Source organism: Scyliorhinus canicula, chromosome 9 (genome assembly GCF_902713615.1).
Source record: "Scyliorhinus canicula chromosome 9, sScyCan1.1, whole genome shotgun sequence".
NCBI lineage: Eukaryota > Metazoa > Chordata > Chondrichthyes > Carcharhiniformes > Scyliorhinidae > Scyliorhinus > Scyliorhinus canicula.
This window is the reverse complement of record NC_052154.1, coordinates 182,139,406-182,164,480: the sequence shown is the minus strand read 5'-3', so window position 1 is coordinate 182,164,480 and position 25,075 is coordinate 182,139,406. Positions and strand designations below refer to the sequence as shown.

The 25,075-nt window shown below is 50.7% G+C and overlaps 1 protein-coding gene across 1 annotated transcript in view; it reads left to right on the top strand.

Moving 5' to 3' along the window:
- The window catches only part of c9h11orf49 (chromosome 9 C11orf49 homolog), a 348,746-nt gene that overhangs the window by 230,058 nt on the left and 93,613 nt on the right, over positions 1-25,075 (top strand). Inside the window, exon 4 of the mRNA XM_038808282.1 lies at positions 13,072-13,156. Within this exon, the coding sequence (XP_038664210.1) occupies positions 13,072-13,156 (85 nt within the window). The remainder of the gene's footprint in view (positions 1-13,071; positions 13,157-25,075) is intronic.

Below are 25,075 nucleotides of genomic sequence, written 5' to 3'. Positions count from 1 at the left end.
GACCGTCATTTTGATTGACTGCACCCTCCCCGCCAGCGACAACGGTACCATGTCCCACCTCTTAAACTCCTCCTCCATCTGTTCCACCAGCCTGGAAAAGTTCAACTTGTGGAGGGTCCCCCAGTTCCTTGCCACCTGCACCCCTAAGTACCTAAAGCTCTTTCCTGCTCGCTTGAAGGGGAGTCTCCCAATACCCTCTCCCTGGTCCCCCGGGTGTATCACAAAAACCTCGCTTTTGCCCAAATTTAATTTGTACCCCGAAAAGTCCCCAAACTCTGCTAATAGTTCCATTATCTCCGGCATTCCCCCTTCTGGGTCTGCCACGTACAGCAGTAGATCATCCGCATACAGCGATACTCGATGTTCCTCCCCTCCCCTAGTCAGTCCTCTCCACCCCCCTGAACCCCTCAGTGCCATCGCCAACGGTTCAATCGCCAGTGCGAAAAGTAGGGGGGATAGGGGACATCCCTGCCTGGTCCCTCGGTGGAGCCCGAAATACTCCGACCTCCTCCCGTTTGTCACTACACTCGCCGTCGGGGCCGAGTAGAGCAACTTCACCCACTTAATAAACCCTTCCCCAAACCCAAACCGTTTCAACGTCTCCCACAGGTACTCCCACTCCACCCTATCGAATGCCTTCTCCGCGTCCAGCGCTACCACTATCTCAGCCTCCCCCTCCACTGCCGGCATCATAATTACATTCAGCAATCTCCGCACGTTCGTGTTGAGCTGCCGCCCCTTCACGAACCCCGTCTGGTCCTCATGGATTACCCCTGGCACACAATCCTCTATTCTAGCTGCCAGGATCTTTGCCAGCAACTTGGCATCCACGTTCAGAAGCGAGATAGGCCTGTAGGACCCGCACTGCACGGGGTCTTTATCCCGCTTCAATATCAGGGAGATCAGAGCCTGCGACATTGTCGGGGGCAGAACCCCCCCCTCTCGCGCCTCATTAAAGGCTCGTACCAGTACCGGTCCCACCAAGTCCACATTTTTCTTATAGAATTCCACCGGGAACCCATCTGGCCCCGGCGCCTTCCCCGCTTGCATCTGACCTATTCCCTTGACTAGCTCCTCTAGCCCTATTGGCGCCCCCAGCCCTTCTACCAGCCCCTCCTGGACCCTTGGGAACCTCAATTTGTTTAGGAAGTCCTCCATTCCCCCTCTCCTTGTCGGCGGCTCAGACCGATACAACTCCTTGTAAAAATCCCTGAAGACCCCGTTCACTTCTTGCCCCTTCTGCACTACCTTCCCGCCCCTCTCCTTCACTCCCCCAATCTCCCTAGCCGCATCTCGTTTGCGAAGCTGGTGTGCCAGCATCCTGCTCGCCTTTTCCCCATACTCATAGACCGCGCCCTGTGCCCTTCTCCACTGCGTCTCTGCCTTCCTGGTGGTCAGCAGGTCGAACTTGACCTGCAGGCTGCGCCGTTCTTCCAGCAGCCCCTCCTCTGGTGCCTCCGCATATCTCCTATCCACTTCCAATAGCTCCCCCACCAGCCTCTCCCTCTCCTGCCTCTCCTTTCTTTCTCTATGCGCCCTTATGGAGATCAGCTCTCCCCTGATCACTGCCTTCAGGGCCTCCCAGACCATCCCCACCTGCACCTCACCCGTGTCATTCAAGTCCAGATAGCTCTCAATGCTCTTCCGGACCCTTTTACACACCTCGTCGTCCGCTAACAGCCCCACATCCAGCCGCCACAGCGGGCGCTGGTCCCGCGCCTCCCCATTTCCACATCCACCCAATGCGGTGCATGATCAGAGATCGCAATGGCCGAGTACTCAGCTTCCCGTACCCTCGGGATCAGCCCCCTGCTCAACACGAAGAAATCGATTCTGGAGTACACTCTATGGACGTGGGAGAAAAAGGAATACTCCCTCGCCCTCGGCCTACCAAACCTCCATGGGTCTACTCCTCCCATCTGCTCCATGTACCCCCTCAGCACTTCTGCCGCTGCCGGCCTCCTATTGGTCCTTGCGCTCGATCTGTCTAGCCCGGGGTCCAGCACTGTGTTAAAGTCCCCCCCCATGATCAAGCCCCCTGCCTCCAGTCCCGGAATGAGGCCCAATAGGCGCCTCATAAAACCCGCGTCATCCCAGTTCGGGGCATATACGTTGACCATCACCACTTTCTCCCCCTGCAGCTTACCCTTCACCATCACATACCTACCCTCCTTATCCGCCACCACCTCCTCCGCCACGAACGACACCCTCTTTCCCACCAGAATCGCCACCCCCCGGTTCTTTGCGTCCAATCCAGAGTGGAACACCTGTCCCACCCACCCCCTTCTCAGGCGAACCTGGTCCACTACCTTCAAATGGGTCTCCTGTAACATTGCTACATCAGCCTTCAGTCCCTTCAGGTGTGAGAATACCCTTGATCTCTTGACCGGCCCATTCAACCCCCTCACGTTCCAAGTGATCAGCCGGGTCGCGGGACGACCCGCCCCCTTCCCCTGCCGATTAGCCATGTCCTGTTCCCTGCTCGCCCCGGGTCGACCCTCCCCTTCTGACCCGCTCCCCATGGCGATGTCCCCCTCCCCCCACCTCTCCAGTCCTCCACTTCCCGTTTCTGGTCTTTTCAGCAGCAACCCGGTGTCCCTCCCTAACCCCCCTCCCCCCCCCCCAGGCTAGGACCCCTCCTAGCCGCGATGTACCCTCCATCGTACTCCCGTAAGTCAGCTGGTTCACGCTGACCCGGCTGCTCCTGCCCCACTCCGACTCCCCCCGGCTCGGGGGGGGCCTCCCCCCCCCTTGCCACTCCTCCCTGGCCCCGCTCCAGCGCGGGAAAGGTCGCCATTGCTAGCCACGCCCCGCACTCCTCCCCTCCCCCCTCCTCTGCCCCGCGCGCGGGAAAACAGAGGAAAGCCCGCGCTTTCGCCCTGCCACACCCCACCCCGCCATCTTCAGTTATCTTGTTGCACTTTTAAAAAAAATTGCAATTGCAATTTGTGCAACAATTTTTTCAATCAGTACTTTATGTTGTCGTCAGTATTATATTGTCTTATTTAATGATGTTGATTTTTTTAATCACATTTTGTTAAATGCAATCAATATTTTTCTTGCAATGTATTCACTGAAGTCAACATTTCTATTGTACACCCGGTTCACATGCCAGTGGCCCAGATGACCCGGGAATCCAGTAGGAGAAACAGGCAGACGTTCTGTGCGTACAAGAGCTGCGGCAAAAAGGGCCATTACGCGGCCGTCTGCCTCTCCACGTTGGTCACTGCCGTTCCAGACAGCGACCGCTGACCCCCCCCCCGCACTCTTCTAGGGCCCCATGCGGCCCGCGGACCTCGCTTCCTCCACCCCCCACCGCCACGAGTGATCCACGGCCGCGCCATTTTGGGCCCCCGACGCCACGTGTGACACCAGGGCGCCGCCATCTTGTTCATCCCCCACCACGTGCGGCTGACGGGCGCCGGCATCTTGGGATCAGCACGGAGGACCCCGCAAGCGATTACTCCATCCTGGATGACGATTCCGAATTCCAGCCACGACTCGCCTCGGTGGCACTGGACCAGACACGGCCCCGCACACTTTCCACGGTGACCACACAGATCTCCCTCAACGGTCGCGAAACAAGCTGCCTACTGGACTCCGGGAGCACAGAGAGTTTCGTCCACCCCGACACGGTAAGACGCTGCGCGCTCGCCGTTCACCCCGTAAAGCACAAAATCGCTCTGGCATCTGGTTCGCACTCCGTCCAAATCACCGGGTGCTGCATAGCGGACCTCACGGTCCGGGGAGGGTTTTAAAAAATTATTAATTCCTCATCCTCCCCCGCCTCTGCGCACCGGCACTTCTTGTACTGGACTTTCAGTGCAACCTGCAGAGCCTAACTTTTAAATTCGGCGACCCTATTCCCCCCCTTACTGTCTGCAGCCTCGCGTCCCTCAAGGTTGACCCCCCTTCCTTGTTTGTGAACCTCACCCCGGATTGCAAACCTGTCGCCAGCAGGAGCAGGCGGTACAGTGCCCAGGTCCGAGGTCCAAAGGCTCCTGAAGGAAGGGGTCATAGCGGCTAGCAACAGTCCCTGGCGAGCACAAGTGCTGGTGGTTAAGACTGGGGAGAAAAACCGTATGGTCATCGATTACAGTCAGACCATCAACAGGTTTACGCAACTGGACGCGTATCCTCTCCCCCGTATCTCTGACCTGGTTAACGGGATCGCGCAGTACAAAGTTTTTGCCACGGTGGACCTTAAGTCCGCCTACCACCAGCTCTCCAATGCGCGAGTGACCGAAAGTACACTGCGTTCGAAGCGGATGGGCGACTCTACCACTTTTTAAGGGTTCCCTTTGATGTCACGAATGGGGTCTCGGTCTTCCAAAGGGAGATGGACCGAATGGTTGACCAATACGATTTACGAGCCACCTTCTCGTATCTCGACAATGTCACCATCTGCGGCCATGACCAGCAGGACCATGACACCAACCTCCGTAAATTCCTCCGTACTGCAAAACTCCTTAACCTCACGTATAATAAGAATAAGTGCGTGTTCAGCACCGACCGTCTAGCCATCCTCGGCTACATAGTGCGTAACGGAGTGATAGGCCCCGACCACAAACACATTCGCCCCCTAATGGAGCTCCCCCTTCCCAACTCCCTCAAAGCCCTCAAATGCTGTCTGGGCTTCTTTTCTTATTATGCCCAGTGGGTTCCTAACTACGCCGACAAAGCCCGGCCCCTCATCCAATCCACCACATTCCCCCTGTCGATGGAGGCCCGCCAGGCCTTTAGCCTCATCAAAACTGACATTGCGAAGGCCACGATGCGTGCTATCAACGAGTCCCTCCCATTCCAGGTCGAGAGTGACGCATCCGACGTAGCTTTGGTGGCCACCCTGAACCAAGCTGGCAGACCCGTGGCCTTTTTCTCCTGGACTCTCCACGCTTCCGAAATTCGCCATTCCTCAGTGGAAAAGGAGGCACAGGCCATTGTCGAAGCTGTGCGACATTGGAGGCACTATCTGGCCGGCAGGAGGTTTACCCTCCTCACAGACCAACGGTCAGTAGCTTTCATGTTCGATAATGCACAGAGGGGCAAGATCAAGAATGACAAGATTTTGCGGTCGCGGATCGAGTTGTCCACGACAACTACGATATCTTGTATCGTTCTGGGAAGCTCAATGAGCCTCCTGATGCCCTGTCCCGCGGTACATGCGCCAACGCACAGGTGGACCGCCTCCGCTCCCTCCACGCAGACCTTTGCCACCCGGGCCCGTGTTTTTCATTTTATCAAGACCCGCAACCTGCCCTACTCCATCGAGGAGGTCAGGACTGTAACCAGGGAATGCCACATTTGCGCGGACTGCAAGCCGCACTTCTACCGCCCCGAGCAGGCGCATCTGATAAAGGCTTCTCGCCTTTTCGAACGTCTTAGCATGGACTTCAAGGGTGCCCTCCCCTCCAACAACCGCAACACGTATTTCTTAAATCTGATTGACGAGTACTCTCGCTTCCCGTTCGCCATCCCGTACTCCGACATGACCACTTCCACTATCATCAAGGCCCTCCACTCCATTTTCTCCCTGTTCGGTTACCCCGCGTACATCCACAGCAACCGGGGGTCCTTTATGAGTGATGAGCTGCATCAATTCCTGCTCAACAGGGGCATCGCCTCTAGCAGGACGACCAGTTATAATCCCCGGGGTAATGGTCAGGTCGAGAGGGAGAACGGTACGGTCTGGAAGACCGTCCTACTGGCCCTATGGTCCAGGTGTCTCCCAGTCTCCCACTGTCAAGAGGTTCTCCCAGACGCCCTCCACTCAATTCGGTCTCTCCTCTGTACTGCCGTGAATCAAACACCTCATGAATGTCTTCTTGTTTTCCCCCAGGAAGTCTTCCTCTGGGACCCCAGTCCCGACCTGGCTGGCCACCCCCGGGCCCATCCTGCTCCGGAAGCATGTGCGGGTGCACAAGTCCGACCCGTTGGTTGAAAGAGTCCAGTTACTCCATGCGAACCCGCAGTACGCGTACGTGGAGTATCCCGACGGACGACAAGACACGGTCTCCCTTTGGAACCTGGCACCTGCCGGAGTGCGGCCACACCCCCCAGCACCTACACCCCCCCCCCCAGCACCAACACCCCCCCCCTCCCCCCAGTACCGACTGCCCCCAGCGCCCCCGCAACCCAGCGCACAGGAACCCCTCCCCCTGGCCCGGCTACCACCAACTCCGACTAGGGGTACGGACACAGGACCGCGACCACAGCTCCCGGAGTCACGGACGACCACCGCTCCAACGTCACCGGCGCCGCTGCGCAGGTCCGGCAGGACACCAAAGGCACCCATCAGGCTGATTGAGTCAATTTGATGGACCTTATGGACCTTTTTCACGTTCTGCATATGTTCCTTGCCTGTGTTTTTTTTGTTTTGTTCTCATTATTATTACGATGGTTATTGTTGTTTTCCCTTGTACACTGTATACAGCATGGTTTTCTTACACGTTCGACGCGGGCCAGTGGGCAGCCATAGTTACCTCGGTACTACCCGGGATGGTCTCTAGTCATACTACCAGTTGTACTGCCCCTCCCGCCTCTCCCGCCACTCCTCCCCCCCACCACTCCTCCCCCCCGCTTCTTTCTCAACAAGGGGTGAATGTTGTAGTATGGCTAGAGAGATGATATTACCAAAGAATCAAGCTGCCATTGGTACAGCAGCCTCGCTGCCCATTGGCCCAGGCAAGTCATGTGCCTCTCTGCCAATTGGTTGTGGCTGGTCATGTGACTCCCCGCCAATTGGCTGAGAGATTGGTAGCTCCGCCTACAAGGTGGGGGTATAAGAGCTCGTACTGGCTGGCAGTCGGCCTTTCTCTGTACGACCACTGCCGGGCTCACATCTAGCGTATTAAAGCCTGTTTTTTGGAACTTCACTACGACTCGAGTCCAATTGATGGTGCATCATGGAGGCAGGCGTGTTGACACTGGATTGTCGAGCCAACATCATCACACCGTATTTTACCTCAGCACAGGATGGGTGGGGGGAGCAGCCCACGCAGTTTACCGCCCGTAAAATCCAGCCCGATGCCGATTAACTGGCAACTTCACTTTCCAAGAGTAAATTCTCAGGCGACAAATCCCTTCTGACTGCCCAAGAATAAATCCCACCCCAGGTGGTGATAGTTCAAAGTGAGGATAGTGAGATCATGAAGAGGTAATTCCCCTGTCTGCCTCAGTGGCTGCAGCATATGGCTGGAAGGATGTTTGACCTGTGTGAACTCTCTTTAATTAAAAAAAAAGACTTAAGCAGACCCAAATCTGTGAAAACATCACGGTTACAAAAAAATTGAAAACTTCCTGCTGCACTTATATTTTGCAGCAGCAATGTTTGAACTGAAGCACTGGCACAGGCCTGCTGTCTATTTTCCTCTGTCCACTTCACATCTGTAGCAGAGCTCTCAGCTGTAATTCCCTTCCAAACCCGTCCACATCTCTCCCCATTTCTTTACCGAAAGTCCTATCAAAATGAACCTTAGTGTCCTGTTCCCCTGTGTGAAGCATCATATGCATTTTCTACACTACGTTAGTGTTTGTCCCAATACATTATATACAAGGGGCATCAGCATGAAAACTGGTTAACAAATGAATTAAAATTCCCTTGAAATATTTAAAGGATACAATCAATGGCGGGGAGGAATTTCATAGCTTCAGTCAAATTTTTGGATTCAGTCGCTAGAATATCTGGTTTGTTCACCTTCAAGGGGTGATCTTTCACGGGCCACATGACAGGCCCAGAGCCCATGGGGATGGAGCACGTGAACATTAACCTATCAGGTTATTTGGGGCCTCACGGTAGCATGGTGGTTAGCATCAATGCTTCACAGCTCCAGGGTCCCAGGTTCGATTCCCGGCTGGGTCACTGTCTGTGTGGAGTCTGCACGTCCTCCCCGTGTGTGCGTGGGTTTCCTCCGGGTGCTCCGGTTTCCTCCCACAGTCCAAAGATGTGCGGGTTAGGTGGATTGGCCATGATAAATTGCCCGTAGTGTAAGGTTAATGGGGGGGATTGTTGGTTTAAGTAGGGTGATCATTGCTCGGCACAACATCGAGGGCCGAAGGGCCTGTTCTGTGCTGTACTGTTCTATGTTCTAAGGTGTTTAGGCCGAGCCGTTGGAGCTTGGTCAGAGTTAGAATCGTAGAATACCTACAGTTCAGAAGGAGGCCATTCGGCCCAACGAGCCTGTACCGACCCACTGAAGGAACTGGGGAGTACAGGGAATAAGACCTGTGTAGCAGTTGTGTCCTGTATGTAAAGTTCTTCTTAGTTAAATAAATCACCATTGTGATTTAACATTGCCTCGTCCCTTACCTCACTCTACAACAGCATGATTTATAATGTCAACTGAACATCTTGATGTACTTACTGCCTTGTACTTACCGTCAGCTAGTCATTATTCTACATTTAGTGTCGGAACAAGAATATTTAAAGTGGCAGTTATTGTGAAAATACAAACATTACTCAGTCAGCAGAAACTATTTCCCACCAGAGCACTGTGTGTATTCTGAGCTGGAAGAAAGGAGTAATGGCAACACTTAAGAGACAGAACTGCAGAGACTGAGAACCTGCAACACTGCAAACTAATCAGTTCTGTTGGTGAGCCTCACATTTAATTCACAGTCGTGTATGGCAAAGGTTTTAACTTTTGATGGTCATTAACATTTTTTAAACCAGCCATATTATTGGATACCAATGACCACAGTAGAACCAAACATCAAAAAGCCTCACAGTTTTCCTGCAATATATATTTCATCCAGTTGTGGTAAGCGCTAAGTTGACGATGAAATGTGATGATTACCAATTTTAGGGCACATGGTAGCGTATTGCTGCAAGTCTTAAATCTAGGAGACACTCTCAATTAATTAGTCAATAAAAATCTCATCAAGGTATTCAGATTATTGGCTGGATTTTACGAGAGGGTGGTGGTGGTGGTGGTGGTCGGCATATTTCTCGCATTCCCCTATTACAAAAGTCAGAAGCAAGCCAGCGGATTTAAACATATGCCACCCCACAGCGACAACATGCTGCCGGCAGCGGAAACAGGCGGAGAGTGGAACTTCTTCCTCCGCCCCGTCCTCAACAGCTGCCAGTCAATCTGATTGATCAGGGCAGGATTCGTGGGCTTCCACGACAGCAAAACTGGTGCCGAACCTGGGCCGATTCAGCGACCATTGAGGGGCTAACACCGGCACCATGTGGAACATAATCGATTCCAATGAAAAACGGTGCCAGATTCGCTGGGTCCATGATTGACACTTGGGAGCCTCATGTACACACTTCACTCCCCACACGCACCCATTCCAGCCACCAAGATGGCACTGGTTTCTGGAGCACGCTCATCCCCATCAGATGGGGCCAGAGGACACCTAGAGGTGTGCCCTAGGGGGCACCCATATGACCTGTGGCCCTAGGTTCACAGTGGGCACTCAGCGACCTGCGCAGCTGCATGGTTGCAGCAATGCGACGTCCCTCCAGCGATGGCAGAACCACCCGCCGGCCAGCGGCAAGACTGCCATCAATTGATGGCGATGTTGGACACTTTCCATACCCCCTCGCTCTCCCTCAGCAGCCACCGCACCTGTGTCATGATTTTTAAAAGCACAAGTGAACCTCACCGTCAGGGGTACACTCCAGTGGAGGCGGGACATCGCGGAGACCCTGGAGAATACCGGGTCAGGCCCGCTAATGATATGCCAACCGCATTTACTGTCCATGCGTTCTGAAATGCATTGACGCTGTTGTAGAGGCACCAGGGAATTGCGATTTGGCCTGAAACTGGCGACTGCCACAATTTCGGCTGCAAAAGCGATTCTCCCCCCCCCCCCAATCGCGTTTCCCCATTCCGGAGAATCCCGCCCCATATATATTTCCGAATTAGGATGGCGTGTGGCTTGGAGGGGAGCTTGCAAGTGGTCGTGTTCCCATGTGTCTGCTGCCCTTTTTCTTCTAGCCGGTAGATTTTTGGAGTTTGAAAGTTGTTGGCGAAGGAGCCTTGGTAAGTAGCTGCGGTGCATCATTTATATGGCACACACTGGTGCCGCTGTTCTTCAGTGGTGGAGGGACTGAATATTTAAGCTGGTGGATGGAGTGCCAAGCACGTGAGCTTCTTTGTTCTGGATGCTGTTGAGCTCCTGGAGTGTTGTTGGAGCTGCACTCATCCAGGCAAGTGGGGAGTATTCCATCACACTCCTGACTTGTGCCTTATAGATGGTGGACAAACTTTGACGGGTCAGGAGGTGAGTTATTCGCCGCAGCACTACCTGCCTTTACCTGCTCTTGTAACCACAGTGTTTATATGGCTGATCCAGTTCAGTTTCTGATCAATAGTAACTCCCAGGATGTTGATAGTGAGGGATTCAGTGAATTGAATGTCACGAGGAGATGGTTAGATTCTCTTTTGTTGGAAATGGTCATTATCTGGCACTTGTGTGGTGTGAATGTTATTTGCCACTGTTGTACTGGTCTTATTGCTCAGGGGCATGGACTACTTCAGTATGCAAGGAGTCGCGCATGGTACAGAATATTGTGCAATCATCAGCGAACATTGGCGCTCCTGATGTAATGATGTATGGGAGGTCATTGATGAAGCAACTGAAAATGGTTGGGCCTAGCACATTATTTGCCAATATCCAGTCTTGTATTATTGAAAGAAAACAGCTTTAAGCAACTGTTCTGCGATCTTATAGATTAATGATTAAAACATACGTGTCCCCACCTATCTTTTGAGTAATTTAATACAAGAAAGTAAATCTTAATGTCACCATTGTGGTGATTTCTGGCAATTATCTGTCAATTAAGCTGGTTCACCAGAGAAGCATCATAGAGTCATAGAGTTTTACAACACTGCAAGAGGCCATTTAACCCATTGTGTCTGCACCAGCCATCAAACTCGTATGCTCCAGCTTAGGCAACATCCTGGTGAATCTCCACTGCACCCTTTCTATTTAAAAAAAAATGTATTTTATTACAAATGTGTATTAAAACAGGTTAAAGCAAATAAACCCCCCGGGAAACATACTTCCCAACAATCAATTATATAGTCTGTACAGATTTTTCCCCTTTTTTACCCCCCCCCCGCCCCGCGACGAAAAGCCCCTCAAACACGATCACAAACATCCCCCACCTTTTCTCCAACCCCTCTGAAGAGCCCCTTAACTCATACTTTATCGTCTTTAACCGCAGGAAGTCGTACAGGTCGCCCAACCAAGCCGCTACCCCCGGTGGCGATATCGCCCACCACTCCAGTAAAATCCACCGCTGTGCAATCAGAGAGGTGAAGGCCAAGACATCGTCCTTCCTCCTCTCCATGAGCTCCGGCTTCTCTGAAACCCCAAATATTGCCACCAAAGGGTCCGGATCCACTCCCTCCTCCACTATCCTGGCTAAGACCGCGAACACTCCCACCCAGAATCTTCCCAATTTTTCACAACTCCAAAACATGTGTGCATGATTCACTGGCCCCGCCCACACCTCTCACACTCATCTGCTACCCCCTGAAAGAACCCACTCATTCTCGCCCGAGTCATATGCACCCTGTGCACCACCTTAAACTATATCAGGCTAATCCTTGCACAAGAGGAGGCCCCGTTTACCCTACATTGTGCCTCACTCAATGGATGGAATTCTCCCCTACCTGGTGGGACGGGGGGTCCCGGCGTAGCGGAGTGGCACCAACCACTCCGGCGTTGGGCCTCCCCAAAGGTGCGGAATTCTCTGCACCTTTGGGGGCTAGGCCCGCGCCGGAGCGGTTGGCACCACGCCGACTGGCACCAAAACCGGCACCAACGGCCTTTGATGCCCGCCGCCCAGCGTCGGTGCTGGCCGAAAGGCCTTCGCTGGTTCGCGCATGCGCCGGTGCGGTCACCACTGGCGCATGCGCGCTGGGGGATTCTCTTCCGCCTCCGCCATGGTGGAGTCCGTGGCGGCGGCGGAAGAAAAAGAGTGCCCCCACGGCACTGGCCCGCCGGCCGATCGGTGGGTCCCGATCGCGGGCCTGGCCACCGTGGGGGCACCCCCCGGGGGCCCGCTCGCGCCGCCGATCCCGCCGCCACCAGAGGTGGTTCAAACCACGGCGGCGGGACTTCGGCCCATCGCGGGCCGGAGAATCGCCGCAGGAGGCTCGCCGCTCGGCGCGGCGCGATTCCCGCCCCCGCCAATTCCCGGGTGGCAGAGAATTTCTGCCACGGCGGGGGCAGGATTTGCGATGGCCCCGGGCGATTCTCCGACCCTGCGGGGGGTCGGAGAATTTCGCCCCATATTCCCCAATTGATCTCCCCTCCCAAATCCGCTTCCCATTTCTCTTTGATCTTCACCACCCGCTCGGCTCCCCGCTCCCTCAGCCACACCGCACTCTTTCCAGTACAATCACATCCTTCCTTAGCTTGGTGACCAGAACTGCACGCAATACTTGAGCTGTGGCCTAACGAGCACTTGACCAAGCTCACTGCTCTTATATGCCACGGCAAGTATCCCATATGCCTTCTTAACTACCTTATCGGCCTGTCCTGCTGCCTTCAGGGATCTTTGGATGTGTTCCCCATGGTCCCTCTGGCCCTCTGTACTTCCCAGGGTCCTATCATTCATTATGTATTCCTTTGTCTTTGTCCTCCCAAAACGCATCACCTCGCATATTTCAGGGTTAAATTCCATTTGCCACAGTTCTGCCCACCTGACCAGCCCATCTAAATTGTGCTGGAATCTACGACTTTCCCCACGCTGTTTACTGGAACACCTATTTTCATGTCATCTGCGAACTTTCTGATCATACGTCCTACATTCACGTCTACATCATTATTGTGCACAACACCCAGCACCGATCCCTGCAGTACACCACTGGGCACAGGCTTAAAGTCACAAAAGTTAAGTTCCAAACCCATGTTGAAAAATGAACACAGTTAACTGCAGACAAAGCAGATCATTCCACCACTAATAGCAAATAACTCCTCTTCTTTCAAGTTAACCAATGCCAATCATAGCACATATTGTACTCACAATCACATCTGTATCGTTAACTATCACCTATTCTAGTATTATTCTGAAATGACATTTCATAATTTCAAATCATTTTATTTCAGACCTGTTGACAGTGAAGGAGTATCATTCCTTACTTCAGCTGATTTGTCAAGACTTCCCAATGGATCTTGCCCAGAAAGCAGCAAGGTAAATCGTTTTTTGTTTCCCCTCCACTCTTTAACAAACTTGACCGACGTAGTGTCTCTGAACCAGGGAGGTATAGTCCAGAATTGTTTTGATGGAGTGGAGATGTGGCAGACATTCTTACTTCTGTAACAATATTTTAGTCTTTCAGACACATGACAATGATTATGTAATGCTCAGAAGTTTTGCATAATCAGTTTGCTCGGCTGGTATAATGCTTTTGTTTTGTTTTCCCAAAATTTGATTCAGCTTGTACGAATGGAATTCGACCTGTATGTTGAAGACTGTCATGCCAGCATTGGAGTGCTGTTTTAGTCTGTGTCATTTGCTGTGGAATGATTAAACTTCATGTTTAATTCACAAGCAGGAAGAAACGGAGGTGAACGAGCTTGTAGTTGTCAATTTACAATTTACACAGCTGCACTTTATTTCTGTACCAGTTATTACAGCGTTAGTGCATGCTTCAGATGTTTCTATGATTGAAGTAGAGGCCTATGTGAGTATTTGCAAGGGGACAGGTGTTAAATATTGTACACTTAATATTTGTTTTATAAACTGTATTAATCATTCATTGGAAGGATGTTGAATGCTGGGGAGAGCTAGAAAGTGACTTCAATAAAGGAACACTCACCCACAATGCAGCGTAGACAGTTCCCCGAATGATGAGTACAGGACGTTACCCGAAGGTAATATTCAATCAAAGACAACAGAAAAAAACAACAAAGGATAAGTTACCGTGTGCTGCTTTTGGACACCTCAATGAAGATACAGCCCAACCATCTTCAGCTACTTCATCATTGACCTTTCCTCCAAAATAAGACACAGGGTAAACTTTCTGAAATGGCAGCACATGTGGAAATTGCCAATTTCATGCGGTGCACACTGTCTCTCAACTATCTGAAATTGTTTTATAAGAAGAGATGTGTTTGGGCATGCTCAAACGCCCAAACATTGGGGGAAACTACTGTTCATCCAGCACAGCGCGGCGGACGAGTAATCTGACTGTTCAGAGACATTGAAGCGGTCATGAGAGGTGGTGGGGTCTTCGGTGTTCGTATGGAAACTGGCGGTGTGATTTTTAATGTCGCCCAAGATATAGGAGATGTCAGGGATTGATCTGTGGCTGACACCTGAGTTAACACTGTTGGAGAGGAAAGAGAGTGCATTGAAGCTGTTTAATTCTCTGTCTACAGCTGGGCAGAAAAGAATGGAACCAAACGAGGGCTGTCCCATCCAGCTGGATAGTATGGTTTTGTCGGATGGCCTGATTTATATTACAAGAACACTTGTAGCTAAAATTGTAAATGATTTATGAACATTAACTGTGGGTAAACTATATACAGAACAACAGATAAATAACAGTAAGATTAAGCACAAGCAACCTCACTCTTCAGCTTCCTCCAGCCAGTCTGAGCAGTCACCTAACTCTAACATTCCCATATGCTAGTGAGACTCCTAGTGGTCAGTCAGTGAATTTCAACACAACCATGATATCGCTACAGACAGGGGCGGGGTGGCAAAGGAGAAAGTTGGAGTCCAACTTTTCTTTGACCTCTGCTGTATTTTTCTTGCTCTGATAGCTATTGCTTCTTTTCAATTGTGCCCGATGAATATACCAAAGATTTCTATTTATTATCGCACCCTGGGCTGGCGAATACAGTTCAATGACAGCAATCATAATTCACAATAAAGGGTAGCTATTATGCTGTCTTCAGAGCTAAAGCAAATAGACTATGCAGTTACAAAGTAGTTTCAAAGTGTTAGATGACAGCCTTTTCTGACAGCCTACAGGCAGTTGTATCTCAGCATTTGGCACTGGAAATACAAAGCACCAACTACAAACCATATCATTATGGTTTTAAAATTGCATATAAATAAAATGTTCCTCCCAATATAACGTCCAATGTGAAAATTAAAGATATATATTATAATGAATTATTCAATACAGCCACAAAGTGCAGCTTTGAGTCTATTGGACATTCTTTAGACAGTCACACACACTGGAATGAGCTATTTATCAATAAGCTAAATGCAAATTTGTCTTCCTGAGCACAATGCAAGAACATTCACAGCTCAGATTTAGCTCTACAACTGTGTGTGTGTGTTTCTTTCTTTTTATATTTTGTCTGTCCCGCGGCATGTCTTTTCTGTATCCTCATTCTCTAGTACTCCCACCCCACTGTTCTCAATTTATCCCACAATTCATAATATATCGCTTTGTTGAAAGCCATCAGGAGAGGGGGTGGTTTCTGGTTCTGGTGTCGGTGCTGGTGCTGGTTCTAGCTCTGGCTCTGGGTCTGTCTATGAACATAGAACAGTACAGCACAGAACAGGCCCTTCGGCCCTCAATGTTGTGCCGAGCCATGATCACCCTACTCAAACCCACGTATCCACCCTATACCCGTAACCCAACAACCCCCCCCCTTAACCTTACTTTTATTAGGACACTACGGGCAATTTAGCATGGCCAATCCACCTAACCCGCACATCTTTGGACTGTGGGAGGAAACCGGAGCACCCGGAGGAAACCCACGCACACAGGGGGAGGACGTGCAGACTCCACACAGACAGTGACCCAGCCGGGAATCGAACCTGGGACCCTGGAGCTGTGAAGCATTTATGCTAACCACCATGCTACCCTGCTGCCCCTATGGCTCTGGCTCTGGCTCTGGGTCTGGGTCTGTATATGGTTCTGGCTCTGGTTCTGGGTCTGTATATGGTTCTGGCTCTGGTTCTGGGTTTGGGTCTGGCTCTGGTTATGGTTCTGGATCTGGTTCTAGCTCTGGCTCTGGGTCTGTCTATGGCTCTGGGTCTGGCTCTGGGTCTGTATATGGTTCTGGCTCTGGTTCTGGGTTTGGGTCTGGCTCTGGTTATGGTTCTGGATCTGGTTCTGGATCTGGTTCTGGGTCTGGCCGTGGGTCTGGCTCTGGTTATGGTTCTGGGTCTGGCTCTGGTTCTGGGTCTGGCCGTGGGTCTGGCTCTGGTTATGGTTCTGGGTCTGGCTCTGGGTCTGGGTCTGGTGCTGGTTTTGCTGCTGGTTCTGGTGCTAGTACTGGTTCTGGGTCTGGTTTTGGTGCGGGTGTGGTTTTGTTGCTGGTTCTGGTGCTGGATCTGGTTGTGGTGCTGGTTCTGGTTATGGTGCTGGTTATGGGTCTGGTTCTGGCTCTGGTTCTGGGTCTGGTGCTGATTTTGTTGTTGGTTCTGGTGCTAGTTCTAGCGCTAGTACTGGTTCTGTTGCTGCCACTGGTTTCGTTCTGGTGCTGATTCTGGGTCTGGTTCTGGTGCTGGTTTTGTTGCTGGTTCTAGTGCTAGTTCTAGTGCTAGTACTGGTTCTGGTGCTGGCACTGGTTTGGTTCTGGTGAAGGTTTTGGGTCTCGTTCTGTTTCTGACACTGGTTTTAGTGCTGGTGATGGTTTTGGCTCTGTTCTGTGTAACCTACCTCTTCACTCACCTGATGGAGGAGCTACGCAAATAAACCTGCTGGACTCTAACCTGATGTTGTAAGACGTCTTACTGTGCCCACCAGAGTCCAACGTCGGCATCTCCACATATTGACCCAAAAACCTTTGCCACCAGTAGGTAAGAAAGTATCTGTGAAAAGTTAGTATTTATTGCAGTAGTCTCATGACTTTGATTCAGTTGCCATTTTGTTCTTGCCTCACTTTCTCTGGTGAGTTTCAGGAAGCCCAGGTAACCAATGAGAAATGGCATTTACATGTCATAGTGAGTTGTAACATCATTACTCCAATTGATTGATCAGCATATACTTGTCACTCCTGAGGTGGGTACACACAATCAACCTTCAACACTTAAACACTCAAGTTAAATGTGGAACTCAATGGGTTGGAACTGGCTTCCAATGTCAATCCCCTCAATTCCCCCACCCCAAACAACCCTGCCCCCTGCAAATCCACTCCCACTCAACCTCACGAGCTTCTCCAGATTAAAATCGCTTCATGAATGCCTTCATCTCCGCAGCCTCCAGCTATCAGTCTTAGGAAAGTAACTCTCAATAAATCTATTGCAAATAATTCACTGGTCCTCTCTCTTCAAAGTGAAGCTTATTTCTTAAGGAAAGTGATTTAATAACCTGAGGTAGATTGGTTATGACATGCTGAGACACAAGCAGTTACTATGCAATCTGGCCCATAGGTTCAGTTCTGTACACTTCAGCGAACTATCACAGTGTATTAGTCAGAGAATCATAGAATTCCTACAGTGCAGAGGGAGGCTATTCGGCCTATCAAGTCTGCACCGACCCTCTGAAAAAGCACTCCAGCCCAGTAACCCCATAACCCCACCTAACTTGCACACTAGGGCGATTTAACATGGCCAGTCCAACTAACCTGCACATCTTTGGACTGTGGTAGGAAACTGGAGCACCCGGAGGTAACCCACGCAGCCATGGGGAGAAAGTGCAAACTCCACACAGACAGTCACCTGCGACCGGAATTGAACCCGGGTCCCTGGTGCTGTGAGGCAGCAGTGCTAACCACTGTGCCACCATGCCGCAGAGGAGTCACTTAAAATTCATGTTCAAGTGGCTGCATTTGAAACATTTATTTTCTGCTAAATTAGAACTTGCTCCGTTAATACCCATAATGAGCTAGTTGCTATTGATGAAATCCACATGTTTAATTACTTTTCACAATTCTAGCTTTGTCTCAAAACAATCCAAAGAGTTCTGTAGTTGACCATTGTTTCACAATATGAAAATCTTTTAGTTTGATCAGTTTGAACTATACGTTAGCGCTGGCTGGCCCAGTGAGTAGCACGCTAGCCTCTGGATCAAGAGGTTCCAGGTTCAAGTCCTACCTTAAGGGCTGAGCACATAAATCCCGGTTAACACTCCAGTACCATACCGAGCTAGTGTTGCACTGTCGGAGGTGTTATTTTTTTGGAGGAGATATTGGGCATGAATCTCCAGCTGCGTTGGGCTCTTGCTTGAGCGCAACCCGGCCGGAGAATACCAGAAAAAGCCTCCAGCAAGCCTCCCGACAGGCTCCGCACCTCCCGGGATTCTACGAAGCCCCGCGAGACGTCGGAGTCGGAACACCGCCCCAAATGGGTGGGACCGAATGTCACTCCAGAAGTTGGTAGTAAACCTACTTACGTCCTGGTGGGCCAAATGGCTTCCTTCTGCACTATAGACTCGATGACACTACCTGTGTGGGATCCACCAGCCTCCTTCGATTCTTGGGGGGTTTAATTACTCCCCCCAGGGAGGCTGCAGCCAGGCGGCGATCATTGCGGGTCCAAACAAGCGTGGACCAGGCAGAACGGCACCCGGGGGGGTCTCCCAGGCCACCAGAGTTTCCAGGGTGGTCAGGGTAAGTGCAGAGTGGCTCCTTGACCCGCCCATGGACTGCCACCCTGGCCCTGCCAAGGTGCCCGATGGCACTGCCAAGCCAGCAGGAGCACTGCCTGGGTGACAGAGTGGCAGTGCAAGCGTGCTTGAGTGCCTGGGTGTAACAGCCAAGGGTCAGGGGGTGAGGGGGGGGGGGCATGCCCATAAAATTGAGGGTGCGGGGGGGGTGGGGTTTGAAGGGTGGGGCAGGGCAGGGCAGGTAAGTTGGGCCTCCGGGAGGTTGGTGGTTGATGGGTGGGGGTCCTAGAAAGAAGGTGATGCTGTAAGGGGGCTTGGGGGACCTGAAGAGCAGGGACCCCAGGGACTCCATCGCGGGGTGTCCTCACTTGGGGGGGTGTGGATGACATTGACCATGTGTGTGCGGGACGCACAAGCTCACTTGGAGATGGGGCACCCTTTCAAAATGGCGGCCCGATCTCGCAGTTCAGCTCCCCAGTGCTAAAAAAAATTCCAAGTGTGGGCTAAACCGGTGGGCCCAAGTGTCATTGAATAGCGGTGGGGAACCCGCCGGCTCCCTGAAAAACCCGCCATAAAGTAATTTTGACATTTGTTGGGAGAATCGGTCCCAATTAAGCTGAGGTCACACCTGCTGCTCAGGTGGATGTGGAAGGTCCCAGGGGAGCTGTCCCTCGTGTCCTGGCCAATATTTATCCTTCAATTAGCATCACAGAAGAAGGATTATCTGTCCGTATTCATGTTACTGTTTGTGGGAGATTGTGGTGCGCACATTAGCTTCCACGTTGCAGCAGTGGCTACAATTCAAAAAGTACTTCATTGGCTGTGAACACTTTGAGATGTCAATTGGTTGTGAAAAGCACTATTCTGTGCTGTACTGTTCTATGTTCTATACTGTATGAAAATCTTTCTTACTCTTTGATAAGGTAAGAGACTTTCAACATCGGCAAAAAGAAGTTGGCCTTTCTAAGAAGGATTTTTTCTTTACTCGGTGTCAATTCCAAGGCTGCTGTTGAACATATACACTATAGTGCTGCATGTTAGTCTCCCAGACAACCTTGACATCCTATTTAACCCTGCGATGAGTGATCAACTACATCCCCAGTCCATCAGTAAAACCCATTACTTCCATTCCCCGAATATCACCGTTCTGAGATCCTGCCTCAGCTTTTCTGCAGACATTTTGAGCCATCTTTGCTTCAATGATTTTCTCAGACATTTACTTCTGTTCATCAAATAATGCCATCGATTACCACCTCTTTCTGATGTGCTTCAGACAATGCCAGAAGAAAACTATCTCGTATCCTAATGTAAAATTGAGGAAGTCATTGCGGAGATGGTATTTCTTTAAAAAATATTTATTACGGGGCGGCACGTGGCGCAGTGGTTAGCACTGGGACTGTGACACTGAGGACCTAAGTTCAAATCCCAGCCCTGGGTCACTGTCCGTGTGGAGTATGCACATTCTCTCCGTGTCTGCGTGATTTTCACCCCCCCAACCCAAAGATATGCCGGTTAGGTGGATTGGCCACGCTAAATTGCCCCTTAATTGGAAAAAAGAAATATTTGGGTACTCTAAATTTGTAAAAACAAATATTTATTAAGGCAATGGACAGAGAAAAAGATAGAGCCCATATCGCGAGATAAATGTACTTATTTTGCGTTGCACTGCTTTCCCTGATTTGCAAATCGAGAACGTAACAGCTGTTTGAGATGCCCTTTACAAAATTGGTTTGTTCAGGAAAATGTGGCCTACATCTATCCTCATTAACGGACCTGAAAGAACTGCTGGAGACTGCCGTTAAAATATTAAGATTATGGGGTCAAGAGGTGGGGGAGACTTCCTTCCGGAACTACTGTTCTGCCTCCGATCAATCCTGGCTCCCAGTTGACTCACACCAACCATCTCTCCATCCACTGATTACTCCTTCCTTCTACTGATTGCCCAATTTTCTCTCTCAGTCGTTCTGAGTTGAGGACTGTGGCCGGCAAAGCAACAACCCAAATCTTAAATGCTCTTTGTTAGTAGGCAGCCAGCAGATGTAGGCAACCTTGCCCTTTTCTATTGAGTGAGGGCTGTGGCCCAGTGCTGGGCAATGATTCACAGCAATGATTGTTCTCTGTATTGGGTTCATACCACAAAAACTAATATCTTGGCCAATTGTTCCACAAACTAGGGGGGGGTCTAGATATTGGGGCTGGTTTAGCTCACTGGGCTAAATCGCTGGCTTTTAAAGCAGACCAGGGCAGGCCAGCAGCATGGTTCAATTCCCGTACCAGCCTCCCCGGACAGGCGCCGGAATGTGGTGACTAGGGGCTTTTCACAGTAACTTCATTGAAGCCTACTCGTGACAATAAGTGATTTTCATTTAATTTCATATTGTCACAGGAAAGGAAATCCGTGACAGAAAGATCCTACAGGAGTTATGAAAGAGGCTGGGCTTAAAGGTATTTTCCTTCTCTGCTTTTTCTCATGCCCTTTTTACAAATATTCTTTCAATTACAAGAGACTTTACAGCGCGGTTGTCTGAGCACCTGTTTTTGTGGATTACTGCTGCACAATCTGTTGCCAGATCACATCATGTTTATACTCTGAGATGACTCAGTCGCTGCCAAGTGATATTGATGCTTCACTAAACCCAGCCTCTGTTCAAAATATCTCAGAGTCCCTCTACATGTATCATGTTTTAATTAAGGGCTGAAATAGCCTGCTCTGGGAACTGCATACTGTTAACCCAGTCTGATCTTGGTAACATCACGGAAATGATTTGAGGCCGGTTACATCCTGCACAGGCAGTTTGAGGAAAGCATTTTTAAAGATAAGTTTTAAACTCTTGGGAGAAGCCGGAACTATTTGATGTTATTTGTAGCTTGGGCTATTTCCCACTAGCATTGCTGCCACTGACTAAATAAATACAGAAATTGCTGGAAAAACTCAGCAGGTCTTGAAGCATCAATGGAGAGAAAAAGAGAGTTAATACTTTAGGTCTGTGATCTTTCATCAGACCTGGGAACAGTTAGAAATGTAATAGGCTCCCACTGATAATCTGCCCCTCAAATAGCTTCTGGATTCAATTCCTCACCATAACTGGATTCAAACCTTGACTGTGGATTGTTATGTTCCAAATGTCACCCCGTCGCTTGGCCCCTTTACCTCTGGATTCTTTCAAACCATCTCTTCTCCTCTCTCTGTGTATAACCAAGACATGCTGATTCCTGCTATGTCGATGTACTTGAATTCTTTAAAATTTAGAGTACCCAATTCTTTTTTTCCCCCTAATTAAGGGGCAATTTAGCATGGCCAATCCACTTACCCTGCACATCTTTGGGTTATGACGGTGAGACCCACGCAGACACGGGAGGGGAATGTGCAAACTCCATACTGATAGTGATTCGGGGCCGGGGAGGCAGCAGTGCTAACGACTGGGTCACCGTGCTGTCCCGTACTTGAATTCTTTCTGTGTCAGTTTGCACGTGATTCCGATCTGAGACCTTTGGGTTGGAATTTTTCAAGCAACACGCCGCGTGTTTTGTGGCGGTGCGGGTGACAGGCCGTTGGCTGGTGGCAGGATCTTCTGGTCCTGCCACTATCAACGTGGTTTCCTGTTGCATGCACCCGTCCCCGCCAGGAAACCGATGGCAGGGTGCACCACAAGAAGATCCCGTCGGCATGAACGGATGGAACAGTACGGCCATTACCTTCATTTATTTCCTCACCCTTTGGCCCTATGTTGTCCCTTCTCCACTGTCTTCACATTTTCCTCATTCATCACTCCACATTTAATTTCTTCTCTTTCAGTTACTCCCCACCAATCTCTACCCCAACCCATCACTGCTCTTGTACCATCCCACTCTCCTGCCATCTTGAATCCCCTTTGGGTATGCACACAGCCATATCTGTATCGACAGCATGGTTTGACACTATTGGAACCCCTTGCCCCTCCTTGACTGGTTCGACCGTCCACCATCTACCCTGGCCGGAACAGTTATTCTTTATCCATCTTCTTGCAAATGCTAAGTGTAGGTGCTTAGGTTTTTATTCTTTAGCCAGCTATTTAACCCTGATTCTCATGGTATGACTCTAATCTATTAGATATTATGCATAATTATAAAAAATTATTTTAGTATAGCAAGAAAAAGGAATTAACAAAAATAATCTATTTTTTGTCATCGATTAACCCATAGTTTCAGTTCTGATGAAGGGTCACTGTCCTGAAAATTAACTCTGTATCTCTCTCCACAGATGCTACCTGACTTGCTGAGTATTTCCATCATCTTTTTGTTTTTACTTCAGATTTCTAACATCCCCAGTATTTTGCGCTTCATTTACTTAATGAGGAACATTGTGGAAGAAGCTTCTTCTTATCTGAACGATTCAATACACATCTACCTTTTGATGGGAACAAGGTCACATTTTTGGAATAATATTGGAGTAGGCCCATTTTAAAATGTTAGGGCACCATTTCCTGTAGTGATTTAGAGGTAACAGTGACATTGATGTAAATTGACTGCAGAATGATTACTGCAGAGCGGATGAACTAACAGTTCTGCTGAATCCTGGCCAACTCATCTCTCCAGGCATTGAACTTTATTTTATCTTTCATGGAAAAAGGGCAAAGCCAACATTTGTTACCCAACCCTAATTGCCCTTCGACTGAGCTGTTCATTTCAGAGGACAGACAGTTGTAGGCCTGGAGACACGTGTTGGCCAGACCAGGCCAGGACAGCAGATTTCCTTTCATAAAGGGACATCAGTGAACTGGATGGATCTTTATGGCAATCAATGGTAGTTGTCATTGTTCACCATTACTGAGACTAGATTTACATTCCAGATTTATTAATTGAATTTAAATTCCACCCGTCAGATTTTAACCCATGTCCCCCGAGCATTACTCTGGGCTTCTGCTTCACTTTTCAAGTGACATCACCACTTTGCCACCATTTCTCCCTTATGATCAAATATGGCTGATTCAGAATTTAGCATGAATCCTAATCTTCCTCGGGGAGGAACCACAGGCGGGATTCTCGATCGGCGACGTTGAAATCGCATTCAGCGATTGGCCGGAGAACCCCTGTTTACGCCGGAATCGGGGGCGGCACCGATTTTGCGGTGCTCTGTCCCCTCAAAAACGGCGTACTCATGGAGTACACTGCATGCTGTACTGAAGGCCTCAGGACGTCCTGAGGCCCTCCCCTGATGCTTCATCCCCAATGGGCCGAGACCCGATGGCGTGGAGCCCGTGTCCGCATAACTTTCGGGGACCTCGCGTGCTGGCTGCGAACTGTTTCCAGCGCTGCCGGGGGGGGGAGCCGTTCCGCGGGCAGGGAGGCTTAAGCAGAGGCTGGGGGCACTGATGTGGGGTGGTCCGGGGGTGTTGAGGCTGTCTACAGGGAGGCCGAGTGGCCGGCGCCATGTTGCACGATGAGGCCGCCGCAGGTCGCCGCTGTGCGCATGATTGGCCACGAGCCCGGCCATTCTCTGGCTATATCCACAGGCAAAGCCAGGGACTTTAGTCTGCGTGGCTGCTAGCCCCCCACCAGACGGAGGATCGGTGCAGGGGCGGCACTGTGGCGCTGACCTTTTCTGGCCATAAGACCAGACGGATCCTGTGGACATAGCCTCAGGATTGTGGAATCCAGCCCCTTTCTATCACAAACTTTTTTGAACATTACAGCTAAAATTCTGAGAGAAATTGGGCGGGATTCTCTGAGCCCGCGCCAGGTCGGAGAATCGCCGGGGGCGCAGGAAATTCTAGCAAAGCCGCTCTGACGCTGGGCCGCTGATTCTCTGGCGACCGGAGAATTAGTGCCAATCGCGTCTGCCCAGTCACCGTGGCGCCTGTCGGGGCCCGCTGAAATAGACCCCGCGGCAATTCTCTGCGGGCAACAGGCCGAACTCCCGCCGAGTTCTGCCGAGTCCCACCGGCGTGGTTCCAACTTGGTACCACCCAGCGGGAGCTCAGACACGTGGCCGCTGTAGATGTATTGGTGGGGGGGGGGGGGATCTGACTCTGTGGGGGTGGGCTCCATGGGGTCCAGGCCCGCAATCAGGGGCTTCCAATCGGTGGGAGGCCACAATCTGGAAGGGGCCTACCTCCTTCCGCGCAGCCCGCTGTACGGTCCCTGACATGTTGCTCCGCGCCGGCGCATGCGGGTGGTTGCCGTATCCATGCTGATACGGCAACCGCGCGCATGCACCGACATGGAGACGGCTGTTGCGCGCATGCGTGGATCCCCCCAGCCGTGCAGGGCTGCTTTCGGCGCCGGATCACCGCGCAGCACTCTGGCACCATGCTAGCGCCCTGAACAGCAGTGAATTGCTGGGCCAGGAGGCCCGTTGACGCCGCCGTACACCACTCCGGTGTTTATGCCGGCGTCAACACTTGGCTGGGATTTCGGAGAATCCCGGCCATCAGTGGTGTTAGAACATATATATTTTTATTTTCATCCTGCTGAAAAATAGGAATTTAACATGAGGTACATGACCGATGGTGCCACTAGAGCTGAGGCTTTAAGGCTTAAGCTGGTAACATGGATATCTTTGGAAGAATTGTGATACACTCTGCAAAACTGCCTGCGAAGCACACTGATGTATCCAA